This window comes from Marmota marmota, unplaced genomic scaffold (genome assembly GCF_001458135.2).
Source record: "Marmota marmota marmota unplaced genomic scaffold, marMar, whole genome shotgun sequence".
Taxonomy (NCBI): domain Eukaryota; kingdom Metazoa; phylum Chordata; class Mammalia; order Rodentia; family Sciuridae; genus Marmota; species Marmota marmota.
Window position 1 is genome coordinate 3,232,034 of NW_026000164.1, and position 20,838 is coordinate 3,252,871.

The window sequence follows — 20,838 nt, forward strand, 5'->3', positions numbered from 1 at the left end:
TTTTGGGTAGGATGGGGCTGGGTGGTGGCCTTGAGCGGTGTGTTCAGAGATGCAGCTCTGTGGCATGACATGTTATGGCTGGCGGCTGTCTTCAGCCCTGTGTGGTGTCCCCAGGTGCAGGCTGCCATGTGTAGGGGACTATTGCAGTGATTGCAGTGTCTCAAGATGGAGGCAATGGGGGGGGGAGCCCCATGTTGGTGGGTGGGGGTCCACAGGGAGTGGTGGCTAGAGTTCCTGCACATGGGCAGCAGATGGGTGTCCTGCATGGGAGCAGCAGCCAGGATTACTGCACAGGAGGGGGGGCCAGGAGTCCTGTGTGGGTGTTGATGCTGGTGGTCCTGCTCGTGCACCCGGAGGTCCTGCATGAGCAAGTGCCTGGGAGTCCTGCGTGGAAGCAGCTGTCGGGAGTCCTCTAATCACTCTCAGAGAAACAATATTCCCACTACTTGAATCCCAGGTCCTGGAGTGACACAGAATGCAGCCTCACTGTGGCCCACCATCTTGGATCCCCCTGGAAGGGTTCTTTATATATTTCATTCTTTTTCATCAAGTTCTTCATTAGATTTATGATTTGCAACATTTTATCCCACTTTGTGACTTACTCTTATTTTATTATTCCTTTCTTCTTTTCTTAAAATATATATTTTAAAGATTTATTTTTATTCGTTTTCTAATATATACACCTAAAGCTAAGACTTAATCTGTACTTACTTCTGTGGCTGCATCTCAGATATTTTGATGTGCTATGTTTTAATTCTCCTTTACTTCTATATATTTATCAATTCTACTATCATATTTTATATCATTCATGAATTATTAGAACTATGTTCTCTAATTTCTAAACATTTGTTTGTCGTTTAATTACATTGTGGTCAGGAAATATGACCGGTGATATTTTATTCCTAATCCTATGACATTTTTAGAGCATTACCTCATGGACAAACATAAGACCACTGTTCACAGGTGTTCCCTGTGCTCTTGAAAACCACTGATGGAAGTTTTATGAAATATTCTACACATAGTGGAGTCCTCCGTCCGTAGTTTCACTGTTCTTGGTTTAAGTTTCCTGTAGTCACCTCAGGGAAGAAGAGGAGGAGGAGGAGGAGTGAGAAAGGTAGGATCAGATTTTAGAGAGAGACCACATTTGTGTAATTTTTATAGCATAAGGATAAAATTACTCTATTATATGATTAGTTATTGTTGTTAATCTCTTACTCCGCCCAATCTGTAAATTAAATTTTATCATAGGTGTGTGTGTGTGTGTGTATGTGTGTGTGTGTGTAGGAAGAACCTAGGGTATACAGGTTTGGTACTCTGGAATTTCAGGCACCCATCTGAAGTCTTGGGGGGCATCTTCTGAGATGAAGGGGATTGTTGTATGTTCATTAGGTCAAGTTGATGAACTGTATTTCTTGATTATTCTAGGTAGTTTTTGATTAATTTATCTGCTTGTTCTAGCAATGACTGAGAGATATGTGCTAAAATCTGTCATCACTAATGTACACTTATGAAGATCAGTTTGCTGTAGTCATTCAGTTGTTCCCTTTATGTAGGTGACACCTCTTTATGTGGTACCTGTAAATATAAAATCATGTTTTATCTTCATAAATAGGTCATGAGGGTTAGTCCCTGTCCACACTATCTAAAAGTCTAAGTTGCCTTCTCTAACTCTTGATCTTATTTACCATACTTTATTATCTTCTTGCTTATGTAAGTCAACATCTAATACATTTAATAATTTACAAGCATTTTCTTTTGTTTATTTTCTGTCTCCTCACTAAACACTAAAGATCCAGTAGGGCAAGATTCTCATGTGCTATTATTTGCTGGTGTGTTCAGTTGCCTAGAACAGTGCCTGGTTCATAGAAGGCTATCGATCAATATTAAATAAAAAGTCTAATTCGCTTGATTTTTTTGGTTTGTTAGCATTTGGTTGCTCTAGTTTTCAGTACTTTGCTTCCAATTTTCTCAATTTTTAAGTTTCAAAATTTTTTACATACTCTGAAAATCTTTATTTATTTATTTTTTTAGACTGGAGGATTGGTGCATTTACAGTATAGTCTCTATTTGATGCACATATGAAACTTTATTTTTTGCTTTCTACATAGCCAAACGATTTAATGCTTCCTTCTTTTTTTTCCTTGGCCTTAATTTGAATTGTTTGTGTAGTTTTTTTTTTTTTCACATGCTACTTTTTGTCTACTAAGAAGTTATACACATTCTTCCTAATTATTTAGTGGTCTCCTTGTGATTAGAATGCACATTTTTAATGAAAATCTAAAAGAAATCTATATTTTTATCCTCTTTTCATCCAGTAAATTACTTTAGGAATTTTGATCCCATTCCCACTGCCTCCCCAAACTATATATTGCTGTTGTGTATTTGAATTCTATTTATTTATTTCTTAATCCTGGAACAGTTCATGTTGTCTAGATTGGTCTCTGTCTCTCTTCACTCTCTCCAGGTGACTCTCTGACTACTTTCCTCTTGCCTGGAGTGTGAAGTTCCTTTAATGAGGTTGTGTTAGTAGCTTTCAATCTTTGTTGTCTGAAAGGTGTTTATTTCGCTCCTGCTCCTGCGTTGGACAGTCCACCCCTTGTGGCCTCCCCTTCCATTACTTTCAGGTTCACTGTTATTTTCTCTTCCTTTGTTACTGTGAAGAAACCAGAGTAGTTGAAGCCACACCTCCCCCAAAGGTCTGACTTTGTTCCTTCTCGCAGCTTTTAAGATGTTTTCCCTGCTGTGATGTTCTGCAGTTCCCTTAATTTTCTTCTTTGGTGTTTGTTAGATTTCTAGAATTTGTACATTGGTGAATCTTACCAGTTAAGGGAGAAAAAATGAGAACCGTTATCACTTTAAAGATTTCACCTTCCTATTGTTCTCTGTTTTCTACTCGTCATTTTCTTTTCCTATTTATTTATTCAGGCACTGGGGATTTATCCCGGGGCACTTTACCACTGAGCTGCATCCCCAGGATCTATTTATTCTTTTAATTTTGAGACAGCTCTCACTAAGTTGTTGAGCAGCTCACTAAATTGCTAAACTGGCCTTGAACTTGGGATCCTCCTGTCTCATCCTCTTACTAAGATTACTGGCATGAGCCACTGCACCCAGCAGCATATTTTGTGTCTTTAAATTGCATTCTGAACATTGTAAAACCTCAGTCATCCTTCATTAACTGTAAGTCACTGGTTTTCTGCTCACCCTTCACCGAGGGAGTAGCCTTTGGGTTTTATGGTAGGGACACCCCTTTTAGATGCTCGCCTTGAGAGCTCTTTCCTTTGGCTCTTATTTTCATGCCATTATGGCTTAGAAAAGCGAAGCTGAACTTCCCCAGGTTTGCTGAAACATCTGGGAGTGACAGCTAGCTGCTTCCTCCCTCTGCCTGCTGGATCCACCTTGCCTGAGCTCCAGGCCTGTAAGGGCCCATTTTCTTTTCTGCTCACCAGGGCAATATTTTTAGCTAACTTCAGGGGGAGGATTCATAGTTAAGGTTGAATGTTTGGTTTTTCCTGGTTTGGGGTCCTGAATTAGAAGTTCTCTTCAGGGTTATTTTTTCCCTTTAATTCACCTCTTCTCTCTCTTTCATGCTGTAATAGGTCTTCACATGTCAGCTCTGGTTGGTTATCTTTTCATATTTAGAATAGATCACTGGAGAAGCTAACTGGAAGCTCCGTAGCGGGCAGGGGTGCACTGCAGACTTTACCTGAGGCCATAGCACAGGTGCAGGCAGCCATGGGAAGGAAGCCCTGAGTCCCAGAAGGTGAGGATTTCCCGGGGAGGGTTTAGTCTTTAGAAAAGAACCTTCTAATGATTTACTTGGGAAAAGGTACCTTGGAATGTGGGGTCCTGAATTAGGGGGAGGGGGAGAACCATGGGCCCACTGTTTCATGTGCAGATCTTCCACTAGTCCCCACTGCCAGCCGGCAGACCCTGGACCTCTCTGGGACACTCAGCTTCTGTGGCCACCTCAGCTCCAGCTTCTCTGGGCTCGTGTTGATGTGGAGGTTCTGCCCCACGCATCCTCACCTCTCTCTGCCTTCTAGAAATTTGGTTAAATCTCATACCAGTGATGCTCATACACCTAAGTCCTCGTTAACACCATGGCTTTGTAACCTTCACTCCATTCTCACCTGAAGAGGGTTGCAGAAAGAGGCTGCCTGTGGTCTAAGATAGACGTTAACCCATTCTACAGATTGGTCAGCATGTGCCCATCCATTGCCTTGCCTCTGCAATCCCTGATCTCTTGTTTAGCGAAAGTAAGACAGAGCCAGAGAAAAGGTGCACAATGCTTTCCTGTGTTCGCATTCACACAGAACCATGGTGGCCATTCACACATCCTCATGCACATTTCAAGTTGCAGTTGTTTCAAAATAAGCAATAATCAAAAATTATCTTGATGAGTTTGATAATAAACCTGCTACATTTTCTAAAAGCAATTGAGGCTTTAAAAAGCTCCATTCTCAGGATTCTAAATAAAATACAACTGGCACCCCTTATTGTACAGTCGTTCCATTCTGTGCAAGACAGAGCAGCAAGTGTCCATGACTAGGTCTCCTCTCTTGTGGGAGACACAACCTTTTCCCTGTGGCTAAGATCAGCCCAAAGGGTGACCCCAGATGGATGCTGAGCCCAGTTCAGAATTCCCAGTTCTCCCTGGGATTAAATTTCCCTCTCGCAGTATTTCTCTCCAGTCTGTTCTGAGCACCATGCTGCATACGTGGTGTGGCCCCTGCACCCCAACTTTCTGTCCTGTGAGGTGGCCACAACTGTGTGTGAAGGAGATGAGACAGGAAGTGGCTGTGGTGGAGCACGCGGTGGTGTTTTCCTGCACAGCAGCCTCAGCCTTGCACCGTGAGAAGGTTCTGAGAAAGGGACTGACATCAGTTGAAACCACTGACCTTCTGGGGAAGAGCTGTGAAAACCGTCTCTGGTCTGTTTGGCATATAATTTCTCATAAAGTGGTGCAGATATTCATATATGTGTGAAGAAGGAAAGTATGGGTTCCAAAGAAAGACATCAAATTGTGAAGAAATTGTTGAAAAACAAACTGGAACTCCTTTGAAGGGGGGGTGGTGTTCCTCAACAGGGAGTTTTTAAAATACCTGCCAGATTCCAGGGAAATAGAAGATTCTGTTTTCATTGTCTGAATCCCTGAAGGGCCACACCCTGGGGCCTGGTGACAAGAGGGGAGAGGAGGGTCTGGGAGACCCACAGCTGAGGGACTGTGGATGGCTATGGCAAGCAGTGCCTGTGTCCCAACACGTGTGGTTTCTCGATTATTCTGCGCCAGCTGATGAATAAGACTGCCAAAATTACCCACAGAGGTCTCCAGTTCAGCACTTCTCCAGAGAAACTAGACAATCAAAGTCACTGAAGAAATGGGCTCTCCTTTGCTACTACGTACATGAAGAGGTTTGAGAGTGCTCAAAGGTGGACTTGGGTAGTTAAACCCCAAAGCCCCCGCCGAGAAGAGAACAAAACAAAGACTTGTAGCTAACAAGCCAGCAAAAAGAAATCAAAATGAAATCATACAAATTCAATCCAAAATAAGGAAGAAAATAGGAAAAAGGGAACAAAGACTACATTGGACAAATAGAAAATAAATAGTAAAATGACAGATTTATCACGAATCACATAAAGTATGTGATAATTATGCCAGGTGTGGTGGCACACGCCTGTAATCCCAGCGGCTCGGGAGGCTGAGGCAAGAGCATCATAAGTTCAAAGCCAGCCTCAACAACTTAGTGAGGCCCTGAGCAACTTAGCAAGACCCTGTCTCTAAGTAAAATATAAAAAGGGCTGGGGATGTGCTCAGTGATTCAGCACCCCTAGGTTCAATCCCTGGTGTGAAAAAAAAAAAAGATCTAATTGCCCAAGTTAAAAGAAGACTCAACTATGTGCTGCCTACAAGGAACCCACTCTAAATATAAAGACAACATAAAAGAAAAATAAAAGGATGGAAAAAGATATAGATATATATAAAATTTTTTGGTACTCGGATTGAACCAAGGGGTGCTTAACCACTTAGCCACATCCCCAGCTCTTTTATATTTTGAGACAGGGTCTTACTAAGTTGCTTAGGGCTTTGCTAAGTTTTGGAAGCTGGCCTTGAACTTGCAACCCTCCTGCCTCAGCCTCCTGAGTAGCTAGGATTACAGGCGTGCACCATCATGCCTGGCTGAAAACAGGATTTTGTTCCTTCTCTCACATCAGTGGTTAGGACTGAGGTACTAGGAGCAAACGCTGGCTCAGAGGCCTGCTGTTCTGAGCAGCAGATCCAGGGACCCAGGGGTCCTTCAGAATAACTAGCAACTCTCTGGTTTTGATCTAGATTTTTCCAGAATTGTACAACATGACCCATGCAGAGTCTTTGTGAGGTACAGCATATAGCCACCAGGCATATGTGACTATTGAAATTAATGAATGAAAGTGAAACAAAATTTCAAGTTCAGCCCTGCAATCACAACTTTTCACATTTTAAGTACTCAGTACCTAGATGTGGCTCATGGTTTCTGGACTGGACAACACAGGACAATCCCATCATTACAGAAAATTCTGTTGGTGCAATTGAGGAGTAAGGTGTGCAGGTCCCTTGCACAAGCAAGTTTAGATAGCTCCTCCCCTCACTTCCTTTCTGCTCCTCCTCCTCCTCCTCCTCAATATTCTGGCTTAGCATTGCCTGCAAAATCAGAAAAGGGTACAAGACCCAGATTTTCCAGGTAAGGGAATGCGGGTCTGTTTTGGGGAGGAAAATGTTAAATTTGGTGGGGAGGGGACCTCTCTATTGGCTCTATGTCCTCAACTTTTTGGCAAACTTGTTTTCAGAATATATTTCTTGTTGGCTCCTGTTTCCTGTCTTTGCTGATTTGAGGTTGTAATCTGTTTTGAAGGCTGAGCCTTACAAATTGATGTCTTTTTCAGGGGTTACTGTTTAGAGGATACTTGTCTTACAAATAAATTATTCCTGCCCTGGTTGTAGAATTTATGAATAAACTTGGCTGTTCCAGGGTTAGAGTCGGGTGAGTGGACCCAATTAGCCCTGAGGGGCTGGTGGGAAGAACACTGATACCTGTAAAGGGCACAGCTTGGTGTGCAGCTCCCCAGAACTGACCCGTAGGTCAGGATCAGAGGCTGTGTAGTGGGAGGCCTTGTGACCCCACTAACTGTCTGCTCAGAGCTGCCTGCTAGGGACCTGCTGCCTCGGAGACAGTCCCTTCCTGGGTTCAGCCAGAAATGAGCTCTCCCTAGGAGCGGGGAGAAGGGGTATGCTTTCCTGTGTGACTCGCAGTTCAGGAGAAGCTGGGAATGATGGGTGTTTAATTCTTTAGGCAGAGTAGGAGAACTTAGCTACCCAAGATCAGCACTCACAAAAGCACTTTCCCCTAGTTTTGCATTTAGATTAGGGTCAGTAGAGCAGCATTAGAGAGCCCATGTGTGGAAAGCAGGACCTTAAGAAACACCCAGGCCAGATGTGGTGGCACACACCTATAATCCCAAATGTGGAGAAGCCAATTGGGAGGCTTGAGACAGGAAGATCAGGAGTTCAAAGCTAGCCTTGGCAACTCAGTGAGATGAGTCTTGAAATAAAATACAAAATTTTTTTTTTTAAAAGGGTGAGGTTGTGGCTTAGTGGTTAAGTGCCTCTAGGCCCTGAGTTCAACCCCTGTACCCCAAACAAAACACAAACAGCCTGTTTTCCTAATGCTGGCCTCCTATATCCACTCCTAATACCAATCACCAAAATCGACTCTGTGGTTTCAGCTTATTTTTAAAAGTTCTATGATTTCTCTTCCAGGTTTACAGGAAGCTGTTTCCTCTCTATTCCTAAAGAATAAAGAAATACTTACCCCCTTTTTCCTTTTTGAAAAAGAAGTGCTTGACTTTCTGTTTCAAATCTATAATTTATGGCTCCCTGCCTGGTGACCTTGTCCTTAACAAGAGCATTTTCAAACTGTCCTGGCTCAAGTCTGCACCTGTGACAGTTTTTCAAAATGTTCAGAGGTAGTAGTGAAGGATAACATTTTAAAAAGAACACCATGCTTCTATGCCACCAAGAGTTGACCATCAAGGAAGGAATTGTCATTTTTACAGAGTAGACATGGCTTGGATATAATGATCAAACAGAGAGGGGCCAGAAACTGAGGGATCATTGATCAATTCATTTACTTAGCAAACATTTATTGAGAACCACCCTTTGTCCAGTATTATGCTTGTCCCCAGAGAAAAGAGGGGTGACATATGGTCTTCCCATCACAAAGCTTATGGGGGGGCAGTAGAACATCCTACAAATAGCTTCCTCTTCTGACATGAAAAGGCCCTGGAGTCCAGTTAGAGCCAACAGCCAGGGAGCACACCAGCGCTGGCCTGTGGTCAGCATGGCGCTGGGTGAGGTGTGGAAGACCTCTGAGGCCTGAGGGCTGCCTGGGCATGAGCTGGGCACTGGTCTGAATTGGGAGAAAAAAAGTCTGCAAAGGGCTAAAAGTTGGAAGGAATCTAGAGGGTTCTGGGAATGTTGAAGGAGCCGCTGTGGCTAAAGCTATGAGAGAAGGAAGTTATCACACAGGGCTTTCCGGGTCATTCTGAGGATCTAAACTACTTTCTAAAGGCAGTAGGCAGCAACTAGGGGATTTAAGCAAGAAAAGAAAAAAGTAAAATTTTAGTTTTAAAACTGGTGGAATTGGAAAGGGAAGGAAGACAAGGTGATCAGTTAGGAAAGTGATAAGTGCAAACCAGTGGCAGAGGAGGAGCAGGGAGACAGAGAGACACGAATAGTTCTGAGATTTGGGGGGCCAGAATCAACAGGATTCGGGGCGGGAGGATGTGGGTGAGGAAAGAAGAGTAGGACATGACCCTGGGTCTGGCGGGAGCCCCTGGCTGAAGAGGAATCCTGTGGGAGGTGGAGGACCTGGGCTCCCTTTTGGCCAGCTTCTGTCTGAGAAGCCCATGGAACAGCCAAATGAGGCCAAAGTGCAGGGCGGAGGTTTGGAACATGGAGCAGGGGGTCTGTAGCCTGCAAAGGCTGGTGAGAGGCCCACAGGCAGCCCCCAGGGAGAGAGGGGCCGGACTGGAGCCGGCACCCAGGAAGCGCTGAGGATTGTGTGTGTTGGGGGGGGGGGTGATGGAAAGACCTAGAAGTGAAACTGAGAGCAGAGGGTTGAGGTGAGGTTTTGGGAAATGAGGCAGGAGCCGTCAGAGGAGAGGTTCACAGCAGGAGAAAACACTGACAGCCAGATCAGACGCTGCAGTCACTCTGCCTTCCCCACACTGTGCGATTTTCTTCTTTTATCTACAGGAATCCAAACCATAATGGCAGCCCAGCACCATGATGTGGATTTCTACCACAGCGCACCAGGGACCAGCTACGGTGAGACGTGCGCAGGGCCCAGGCCTGGCCGCTGGGAAGAGGGCTGGGCAGTGGGGACCCTCCCCTCTGGTTCTGACGGCCAGTCCCCACTTCAACAGGAGAGAAACGTCCCCAGCCTTGCTCCTCATTTCTCTCCATTGACCCAGATCTTTTCCTTCCCTCCACCCTCTCCATTTCCTCCCGAGATGGCCATAACAGCTACTTCGGGGAGAAACGGAAAGGGCCCCCCATAGATCCAGGGCTCAGCACCACTTCTTACTCCCTGCTTCCCACAGCACTGACACCGCACAACAGCGGGCGAGGCCTCTCTGTTGCTCTTCTGCTCCTTTCTTCATCCTGGAGGGGGATTGAGAAGGAGAAATGTGGGAGTAATGGATCCTTCCTCCAGGTCCCTGATTTGCCTGTTGCTGGGGTCCCCTACGACCAACAAAGTCAACAGGCTGACTCAGCACATCACAAAACCCCCCTTTACTCTTTTACCCATAGAAATTGAATATGTCAGTTGAACTGATTTATCAACCTAGCCCACAATTTAGTAGCTTAAAACATCAACTATTTAGTTGGTTCTTAAGGTCAGGCGGACAGTTCTTGGGTCTGAGCCAGCTTCTGGGTCTCGGCCTTGATAGCTTCATGGACCTGTGTGTGGTTAACAAGCTCTTGGGCAGGCCAAGGTGTCTTCAAGTAGGCCGGTCCAAGCGTCTTCACACAGCAGTTGCAGGAAGAGCAGAGAGAAGGTGAACCATAGTACAGGAGCACTTTTGGAGTCTCTGCTTGAATTATGCATTCCACTGTGGCATTGTCCAAAGCATGTCACTTGGACCATCTTGATTCATCAGTTGCTTTTTAGTGGGAGGAGCTGCAAATCCATATCCCAAACAGGCGTGCACCCAGGGATGGGAATGACGTGGGGCAATCAGCCCATGGCTTGCCATTCATACACTGTCAACACTGGCAGACTGGGGGTGTGTGGGAGCTGGGCTCTGGTGCCCTTCCATTCCACCTGCCATGATTTTCCTGCTCCCCTTGCCCATGGCCAGCAGGCCAGTGCTCCCAGGAGGTTCCAAGGAGGGTGACTTCCTCCCTGATGCTAACTAAATAACAATGTGAATGTCCACCCACGTTTTTCCTTAGATAACTTTTGCCTTCCTTTATCCTGTGTTCTCAGACATACAACTGTTGGAAATATATTTCTTTCATCTCCCGATTCTGGATCTCAAACATAGGAAACTTTGCCATAAAAATAGTGATGAGTTGTGTAACCTGCTACTGGCTCCATACTGGGAGCTCCATTTGGAATATAAATTGGGAAATCAATCTCCCACTGCAGAAGCTCCAAAGCCAAGTTTTGTGTTCTTTCCTAAATTACTTTGCTGGGATAGCTCTCAGCAGCAGTTCATAGTTCTCTTCTGAAACCATTTATGTCTTCCTCTATGGGCTGGGAAGCCACATATGGGCACAGTAAGGAGCTCAAGGGAATCCTGAAAAGAGAGTGAAAATGGGAGATCAAGGGATGTGCCAGTTGTCCAGGATGGAAATGGCCCAGAAGGCTATCTATAGACCCTGTGAGTACAGGCTGGCCTCAACAGAGAGAGCATGGGAAGCTGTCGGAGGTAGATTCTAACTCTGTGTCTATTTCCTTGAACGCCCAGGGCCCGGACACCAAGATCACAGAATTTCCCAATTGAGAATTGTATTAATTGGTAAAACTGGAGGAGGAAAAAGTGCCACAGGGAACAGCATCCTTGGAGAGAAAGCATTTAAATCTGGCATTTCATCAAAATCCGTTACTAAGTCCTGTGAGAAAAAGTGCAGTGTGTGGAACGGAAGTGAACTCGTCGTTGTTGATACTCCTGGCATTTTTGACACCGAGGTGCAGGATGCTGACACACAAAAGGAGATTGCTCGCTGTGTACTCCTGACCTCCCCAGGGCCTCATGTTCTGGTCCTGGTGGTCCCATTAGGCCGTTATACTGTGGAAGAACAAAAGGCCACAAGGAAGGTCCTGCAAATGTTTGGAGACAGTGCTAGAAGTTTCATGATTCTCTTGTTCACTAGGAAAGATGACTTGGACAGCATCGATTTCCAGGATTACTTAAAGGAAGCTCCAGAAGGCATTCAAGAGCTGGTGGCCAAGTTCCATCATCGCTACTGTGCATTCAACAACAAGGCGACAGGAGCCGAGCAGGAGGCACAGAGGGTGGAGCTGATGACCCTGGTCCAGCAGGTGGTGAGGGAGAACGGGGGAAGATACTTCACCAATAAGATGTACCGGAGGGCTGAGGAGGAAATTCAGCATCAAGTCCTAGCAGTCCAAGAACGGTACAGAGCAGCGTTGGAGAGAGAGAAAGCACAGATAAGAGAGGAGTACGAAAGGAAAATCAGACACCTGGAAAGTGAGTTGGAGCGGGAAAGGAGAAAGGCCCAAATGGAGAGGACACTAGAGGAAACGGAGTCTGTCTATGCCTTGAGGCAGCAGAGTGCCAGAGTGGAGGTCGAGAACCAGAGTTGGATAATTGAATTAATCGTGAAAGCCTTGAATGTTGCTTCCTTGTTCTTCCATCTGTTTATGGATGACTAGACTTAAAGAAAAATGCATTTGGGGCTGGGGTTGTGACTTAGCGATAGAGCGCTCAACTAGCACGTGCGAGGCGCTGGGTTCAATCCTCAGCACCACATAAAAATAAATAAATAAATAAATAAAGGTATTGTGTCCAACCACAACTAAAAAATAAAAATAAAAAAATGTTAAAAAAAAGAAAAATGCATTTATATTTTCTGCATATTACCTGATGACCCTCCCCATGTGACTTGTTCACCGCACGCAGTCTGAGTGCTCTAGTTTCTGTCTCTCAGGCTCTCAGGACCAGGGAGTGCAGGAGAGTTCACCCTTGGCCACAGGCAGATGTTTGACCTAGCAGGAGAGGGGCAAATCCTCAAGTTGTGAAGCTCAAAAGCAAAAAGTAATGATGCTTGCTGCCAGGGAATTCTTCCTTAGAGACACGGAGAGAGGGATGCAGGAGACCAAAGAACATGACCCCAAGCTGTATCCAGTAGTTTCTAGTAAAACTTTCTCCCCCAAATTCTTTTAGATTGGTAGATATTCTCTGTCCATAGCTCCTACACACTTATCTTTGCCTTTAGGGTGCTAACAATATCCTACCTGCATAGTTTGTTAGAAAGCTTAATTCTTTGTTTGCATTAGGCAATCTTATAGATGGAGATGATTCTTTCTCAGTGAACATCAAATTATTTAATTATGATTCATAAAAGGACTCGAATTGTTCCTTATCATCTGCTCTTTGAGGAACAAGGAGTTGTTTAGAAAACAGTTCTCTCAGAACTCAACTAAGTAGTGACCCCCAAAAGCCAGAAAGAGTGAAAGACAGCATTTCAACAAATAAGTGCACAATGTTTGATATGCTCAGGTGTATCTCTAGAATCTCTGTCCATCTCTTCTTAACCAACTTGATGAATAACCAGATATGTCCTTTTCTTGAGAAAAGAACTGTTGCCACCCCACACCTTCACATCACACCTTGAGAACTTAACGCTTGGCAGGTTATCTGTACTTCTAATAAAACTTCTCAGTTCTCACCTGTTTGTACAGCATTGGACTATGTTTTGTCTTAGAAGATACCACTGCTACTTCTAATAAAACAGGTGATTTTCAGTTTTTTGCTAATAGTTCAAGATGATTTTGGAGCTAGACTTGGTCTACCCTCATGGCACCTCTGTTTCTCCTTTTCTTTTCTTTTCTTTTTTTTTTTTTTTTGTTACCTGTCTGAGATTTTATGAGCAGGACTGTAGCGGCCAGTTGAATGGAGGGGGTGGGAGGGGGAGAGAGAGAGAGAGAGAGAGATGTGGGGGAGAGAAGAGGGAAAGGGAGAGTAATAGAGAGAGGGAGAGTAAGATGGAGAGGGAGAGTAAGAGAGAGTAAGAGAGGAGAGAGTAAGAGAGCGAACATGAACAGGGTATTGATGTTTATGGGCTTAACCGCAGGATGAGGAGGAGCAGGGCGAGTGGGCTGTTACTTCTTCAGTTCTCACCATTCACAGGGATTGGAGGTGATGGTTCGTGCACCATTCAGTGTGTCATGGACCTGAGCTCCCGGAAGAGAAGCGCTCCGGGCGCCATCTTTACCAACATTCCTCCCTTTTTTGTTTTGGTTTGGGGGCATCGTACTCGATCTGGCTACTTCCTGCTGAGTAGGGGCATTGATTAGAGGGACGGAGGGAGGTCAGTTGGTTGGAGAAGAAGGGCCAATATGCCCCATATCCATGCACTGAAGGCATGGATTTCCTCCGGGAGAAGTCCATGAATGTGCCCTGCGGCTATGAGAAGAAACAGCATTAATGTCGTCCAGTCTGTGGGGCTGGTAGAAAAAGCCTATGCCCAGGAGAAGGCAGATTAGAACATAAAGCTGAAAACCAAGGGCTTATTTCTTTGGCATGGTGGGTAGAGATTGCCCTTTGGTGCAGTTGTCATTCGGTATCTTCATCTTTCAGCACTTTGTGGAGGTTTCTTGGGATGACTGGATGTAGATGTCGTTCGGCTTGATGGCAAGTAGCTGGTAATCCCTGAGGAGGAGCTGATTGAAAGTTTAGTTAGAGATTTTGTTAATTTGTCCTTGAAGGAATTTTAAAATGCAAGGAAGGAAGGCACAGAATAAAGAGACTCCAACTAGAGGTCCCAGAATCGGGAGAATCCAGCAGCTGATGGGGTTTATGAAGAGGTCCCAATAGGATTGTTGTGCCAGTTGCTGATTTCTAAAAAGGGTGTGGGTGTACTGTGTTGCCCTGTGTTCCTAGATCCTATCAGGAGGCCCATTCTTATATATGTTCTTCTCCAGAATGGGATGTAGGGTGGTGCATGACTGAAAAACGGAGCTTGAGAGGGTTATCTGGGGATATCTCACAGGTAAGTCTGGGCAATTGTGGGGGTCCTGCAAGGTTGGGAGCTGTGGTGGGATTACCCTCTGGAGGGCTTGCCACTGGTTTTAACCTAGAAATATGAATCCAGGGGGTTAGTTTCTTTCCTTCCTGTTGGAGTTTTGCAGCATTGGGTGTACACAGGACTACCTGTAATGGCCCTTCCCATTTTGGGGTTGGGGGGATCTTTCCCCTGGGGAAGAAAAGTAGACCCATTTTCCTGGTTTGAGCAGAAAGGAGGCAGCTGAGTTCTCTGGATCTGGAATCAACAAATCTTGTTGCTTCCATAGCTCAGAGTGAATAAGGAAGAGGAGGGGAAGAGCATATTGGTCGGGGAGGGGCCAAGGCTCTGGTGAGATTCCCGGGGGGAGAAGGGGACAACAATACATTATCTCAAAGGGGGAGGCAAGGGATGGCTTTTATGGTAAAGCCCTCATGCGTAGTAGGGCAAGAAGGAGGAGTTTAACCCAATGTAAATGAGTCTCTAAAGATAGTTTTGTTATGATGTCTTTCATTGTGCGGTTGGCTCACTCAACCTTACCTGAGGCTTGGGGGCGATAGGGACAATGAAAGTGCCATGGGATGGACAATGTCTTTGCCACAGTCTGGGTTACTTGAGAGACAAACTCAGGCCCGTTGTCAGATTGGATTGAAGCGGGCATCCCAAACTGAGGGATTACTTCAGTTAGGAGGATGTTAGCAACTGTGGTAGCCCGCTTATTTGAAGTGGGGAAGGCCTCTCCCAACCCGAGAATGTGTCTATTCAAACTAGTATGTATTTGAAGATTTTTACTCTGGGCATTTGGTAAAGTCGATTTGCCAATCTGCCCCGGGAATATGGCCCCTAGCCTGATGAGAAGGGAAGGTTCCGGGTTTTAAAGATGTATAGGAATTCACTCTTTTGCATATCTGGCATGAGGCTGTGATTTGCTATATCTCTTCTTTATCCTGGGGAGTCAGAGTAAAGAAAGAGTGGAGAAAGGCTTTGAGAGTCTGTGGACTGGTGTGGAAAACGGAGTGGAGGTAAGTAAAGAGGGCATGTTTAGGTGCGTCTCTGTTATTGGGTAATGATGGAGAGCACGTGGCAATGAGAGATCCAGTGGGTTCTGAAAGGGAGGCTGACCTGGCTGCCTGATCTGCTTTTGAATTCCCCTGTGTGACGGGGGAGGAGTCATCCTGGTGTGATCCTCAATGGACAACTCCAAGGTTTTTAGGAAGCGGGGAGGGGGGCTTGTAGTAGCTGGGTGATGTATGTGGAGTTGCTTATAGAGGTGCCCTTTGAGTTCATGAACATAGAGAGCAAAAGGCCTATTAACATCTGGCAGGTGTAGAGCTGGTGCTTGTAAGAGGGCCTTCTGGAAGGTTCTGCAATGTGGTGCAGCTGAAAGTAACAAGGGCTCATGCTTGTTCCCCTTTACTAGATCCTATAATGGTCTGGCAAGTAACGAGTCATTTGGTACCCATGCCCTAAAATAGCCTGCCAGACCCAGGAACCAGAGAATCTCCACCTTAGTTTTTGGTACTGGAAGGCTTTCAATAAGGCCTTTTCTATTGGTTGTGATAGCTTTCTTCTCATGGGGAAATGTGGAACCCTAAGTAAACAACTTCAGAGAGAGAGAGCTCCACCTTTTGCGGAGAAACCCTATATCCTCGGTGAGCAAGAAAATTCAGAAGGGTGGCTGTGTCAGACTTTGAGGTTTCTAATGAGGGACTACAGAGGAGGAGGTCATCAACATATTGTAGGAGGGTTGATGTGGGGCATAGAGGGCAAAAATCCTCAAGATCTCCAGCGAGGACTTGTCCAAAAATATGTGGGCTGTCTCAAAACCCCTGGGGCAGGAGAGTCCAGGTTAACTGTCGGGAATGTCTAGTTTCTGGATCAGTCCAGGTGAAGGCAAATATGTCTTGGGAAGAGACAGATAGTGGAATCGAAAGGAAGGCATCTTTAAGATCAATAACTGGAAACGAGGTGGAGTTTGCAGGAATGGAGGAAAGGATAGTATAAGGGTTTGGAACCAGGGGCTGTATGGGCCTGGTTGAAGAATTTATTAACCTTAAGTCCTGCACCAAAGGGTATGTTCCATTAGGCTTTTTTACTGCTAAAATTGAGGTGTTGAATGGAGAGTGTGTGGGATGGAGGAACCCCTTTCTTAGTAAGCTCTGAATGATTGGCTTTAGGCCCTTAAGACTGGCAGTTGGCAGCGGATATTGAACCTGGTTTGGGAAGTGGTTAGGGTCTTTAAGATGCACTTCCACGGGAGAGCAATTTGCAGAGGACGGGGTTTCAGTGTCCCATACAATTGGATCTACCATTTTACAGGGGAGGGGAAAGTGTGTGTTCTGGTGGCCGCTGGGGTCTCCACACCAGACACAAAGGGGTAATGTCTCTTCTTCATTGGAGAGTAAAGCCATGATGAAGATATAAGTAGGGGAGGACAATAAGAGTAAGGTTATGGAGGCCTTCAAGATAGATAGTATATCCCCTCCAAGCAATTACGCTAACCCGTCCAAGGGAGATAAGAGTGAAGGAGACGCAGGAGTTAGAAAGAGAGAATTAACCCTACGTCCCAGGCGGTCGATTCCCAGGGGTGCCCTAGCAGAGCGCCCAGGGTCCACCGCAAACCTGATGGGTCTGGGTGGGGTGCATTTCTCCCCTAAAACACCCAGAGGGATTGTCAGACACTCAACGGCCAATTCCCTCTTTCTGGTGAGTTAGGTTCAGGCGCTCATGGGATGGGGGAACTCACCAATCTGCAGGGCGGTGGTGGATGTCAGGCAGGCGATCATAGGAGTGGTCTACAACAGGAATGGTTGGGCTCGGAGTTTGGGAATGGGGTTCCTCCTTGAGCGACCGGGATCCCCGTCCGGGTTTCGGCACCAATGTAAAGGATGATGGAAAAGCTCCGTAAACTCAACAAGCCAAAACAACCGTTTACCTGTCTGAGATTTTATTAGCAGGGCCGTAGTGGCCATTCACAGAAGAGAAGAGGGGAGAGAGAGAGAGAGAGAGAGATAGAGAGAGAGAGAGAGAGAGAAAGAAAGAAGAGGGGGAGAGTAAGAGAGAGTAAGAGTAAGAGAGTAAGAGAGAGTAAGAGAGGAGAGGGTAAGAGCTCTGTTTCTCCTTTTCCCTGAAAGATTTGCGCTATATCCTCAACCTTTCTACTGACCAAAGACCACAGCCTGGGTTCAATCTCCAGTACAATGCGCACACACAAAAATCTCTTGCTATGGTATACTTGACTACCTTTCCATTTATTAAAACTATAGATAGGGCTGGGCACAGTGGCACATTCCTCTAATCCCAGCCACTAGTGTGGGAGGGTGGCTGAGATGGGAGGATCATGAGTTCAAAGCCAGCCTCAGCAATTTAGCAAGGCCTAAGCAACTCAGTGAGACCCTGTCTCTAAATAAAATACAAAATAGGACTGTGGATGTGGCTCAGTGGTCAAATGCCCCTAAGTTCAATCCCCAGTATCCCCCCCCCCAAAAAACCCCAAAACCAAACAAAAAAAAATCACTATAGATAGGGGTTTTTTTCTCTACACCACAATATTGCAATTGTTATTCATGGTGAAATTTGAAACAGGTCTTCCAGCCTGTATGTCTTTCTCTATTCCATCATAAATACTAGCTACTTTCTGTATTTGTAATATGTTTTCATTTTTAAATTTAAAATGTTTTCACACTTATTTTTAAACTAATATTAATTGTATTATATTATAAATAAAATTATAATTAGTATTTAAATTTAATTTTCAATTTCCATGTAGCTAGGTATAATGTAACTTTTGCTATCTAGATAAAATATTTAGAAATTTACAAATATTCAAATATTCAAAGACATTATTTAGTGCTTTAAGGATCATTCAGAATGAAGTAATCCATTGACACTGAGTTGTTCAGTGAATTGCTTACATTTTTTGCAGGTGAGACCAGACTCCATCCATGGGGTAACATATCTGCAGTGCTGAATAGCTCTCTCTTTAGTGACACAACAGCTAGAGTGAGATATGTTTCCACCAACCCAGTGAAGTTGCCTTTTAAATTTTAAATTAATTATAACTACGTAACTTCTGCATAGTACTGCAGCTTCTCAGGTGCACCAGCTCTGCAGGTGCTCAGTAACCAGGTGGATCATGGCCACTGTGTTGAATGCTGTAGTTTCCAGAAAACAAACATTTAGAACTTAAACATACACACTTCTAAATAATCCAGGAGTGAAAAAAAGATATCATAGGGAGTATGGGGGGGGGGCGGGAGAGAAGAGAATGATAATGAAAACAGAATATACAAAAATTTGTGAGTTATGCATGGAGGGGAAATTTACAGCTTTATATCTTTGTGTTATAAAAGAAGAATTTTTAGTAGTGTTGAAGATGTTGTTGGTGACATATTGTGGACTCTGGATACTGCTTTCTTCTGAGATTGTCCTAGCACCTAAACTCCTGCATCCCCTTGACCGGGAGGACCTGGTTTCCTTGTCTTTAGCAAGGGCCTGCTTTCATTGTGCTCTTCCCTGGTGCGGACCTCTTCCTTGCGAGGTAGGACCCCTTAGGTGTCCAGTGGAGATCTCCACGTTTCCTGAGACCTCTCACTTGGGGAACTGGAACTTCAAATTCCCGTTGCCGGGGGCCGCTGCTGCCGCCTGGGATCAGCTCTTTCTCTCTCCACCTGGATTTCCTCTGGATGCTCTGAGGTTGCCCTGTGCTTGTCCGGGCCCAGCCAAGGATTTGAACCTACTTCAGATACAGAATCTTCAGTCACCTTTCCCCATCTCCACCTTTGGACATTTGGGGGAAGGGGGGCTTCTGCACCATTTCCCACCTCCTCTGGTCACCCCCAAACTCCGTCTTCTTGCTCTCCAGGGCCCTGAACTTTGGCCTGAGTGCTGCCTGTGCTCAGGACTGGGCAGTGCCCTCAGGAAAAGCTGCCTCAGTGCTGACCTGTGTGGTCCCCTCACCTGAGGCGCCCAGTCCCTAAGTGTGTCTGCATGCCTTTGGTCCCTCCCCAGAGACTCCAGAGTTATTTTTTGAGTTGTTCTTTTGCGTTTTCTATATAGTCTACAGACATTATCACAGGAGGCCTGGAGACTTCCCTTGTGGCTGAGCTGACTGGACCCACAAGCAGAATCCCTGCTTTTCCTCTTTCACTCCCCTTAGAGAAATAACATCTTTTAAAGGTTGCTATGACCACACCCTTAGCCCAGTCCACCCTTTCTCAACACACCTCCCCTTTCTTCTGAGACAGACTGTGGATTTTCTAGAACATACATAGACCTTCCCCAGGTTTCTTTGAGGCGGAAGAACTGATAGCAATGAGTAACATTTTATCTTTCTTTCTGAAATGTGGGCAGTGTCTTCCTTACTATTTAGTAAACAAAGAGAAAAAAATATATATTTGAGGTAATTAAAAAATTTTTAATGAATGTCATATTTTGAGTGATTTGTGATTTAGTTACCGTGTTAGGCATCTTCTGTTACTATAACAAAATAACTAGGCATCCACCTATAAAGAGGGACAGCTTTTCCTGGCTCCCAGGTTTGGAGTTTTCAGTTCATCATCTAAATTAAAGGAATGCACCTCCTATCCTAATGCAAATGCACACGGTGTTGGCTTTCACTGTGAAGCTGCCATGGGTGGAGAGCCCGTTGACTCGGAAACAAGATGGTTTTGAGTCTCTTGTTTTTTGTGAAATCCCCCCCAAAAAATATGACAATAAAAATGCTTTCAGAGCTCATTTTAAAATGGAGTTGGGAGGCCATTAAGGGATTGGGCTCTGCACACATGACAAGGGCTTCCCGGGAAAGGGAACTCTACCTGGGCACGAGACAGTGCCATGGGCATGCTGACCTCTGAACTGGGCCAAAGGCTGCAAAGCCATGAACCTCTTTCGCTGGAGGTTCAGCTGAGTGCCTGTCACAAGGAGAAACAGCCGTTCCTCCAGACGCAGCCCTAAGAGTCGACCCCGTGGGGTCCGGTGAGGCACCTTAGGGTCAGGACCGCTTCTCCGCACCAGTTACCATGCTTCTCGGCTTTTCCTTCCCTTTCCCAGTCAGACAATCTCAGCGACCCGGCAGCACTTAGCACTGACTCTAAATGTCTGAATCTTTGTTTTCCCAAACTGCAGGTCTCAGATGCTGAATGAAGCTCTTTTGTGTTTACAGTTTCTGAGCTTGAGGTATTTGCCCATTCTCTCAGACTTAATAGGTAAATGGAAGATGATTCCAACTAGAATTCCAGTAGGACTTTTCTTCTTTTTCTTTTTAAATTAGACAAGTGATTTTAACTTCCATGTAGAAGAATAAATGCCTGAGAATTTAAAAAAAATACCTAAAATTGTAGTCTGGTGCACACCTATAATCCCAGCAGCTCACGGGGCTGAGACAGGAAGATCACAAATTCAAAGCCACCTCAGCAATGGTGAGGCATTAAGTAACTCAGTGAGACCCTGTCTCTAAATAAAATACAAAAACAGGGCTGGGGATGTGGCTCAGTGGTCAGGTGCCCCTGAGATCAATCCCTGGTAGCCTGGTACCACTCCCC

General features: G+C 45.2%; 1 protein-coding gene across 1 annotated transcript; it reads left to right on the plus strand.

Moving 5' to 3' along the window:
* Window positions 1-6,588: 6,588 nt before the first annotated feature.
* Gimap4 (GTPase, IMAP family member 4) lies at window positions 6,589-13,037 on the plus strand. The gene is made up of 3 exons (XM_015493693.2): window positions 6,589-6,722; window positions 9,296-9,367; window positions 11,017-13,037. The coding sequence occupies exons 2-3, from the start codon at window positions 9,310-9,312 to the stop codon at window positions 11,943-11,945; spliced, it is 987 nt and encodes a 328-aa protein (XP_015349179.1). The 5' UTR covers window positions 6,589-6,722; window positions 9,296-9,309; the 3' UTR covers window positions 11,946-13,037.
* Window positions 13,038-20,838: the final 7,801 nt, after the last annotated feature.

Bases quoted from the DNA above. Each gene is read 5' to 3' on its own strand.
- Gimap4 (XM_015493693.2), top strand. From the start codon at position 9,310: ATGGCAGCCCAGCACCATGATGTGGATTTCTACCACAGCGCACCAGGG. The intron at 9,368-11,016 runs GTGAGACGTGCG...TTGAACGCCCAG, and splicing joins CGCACCAGGGACCAGCTACG to GGCCCGGACACCAAGATCAC.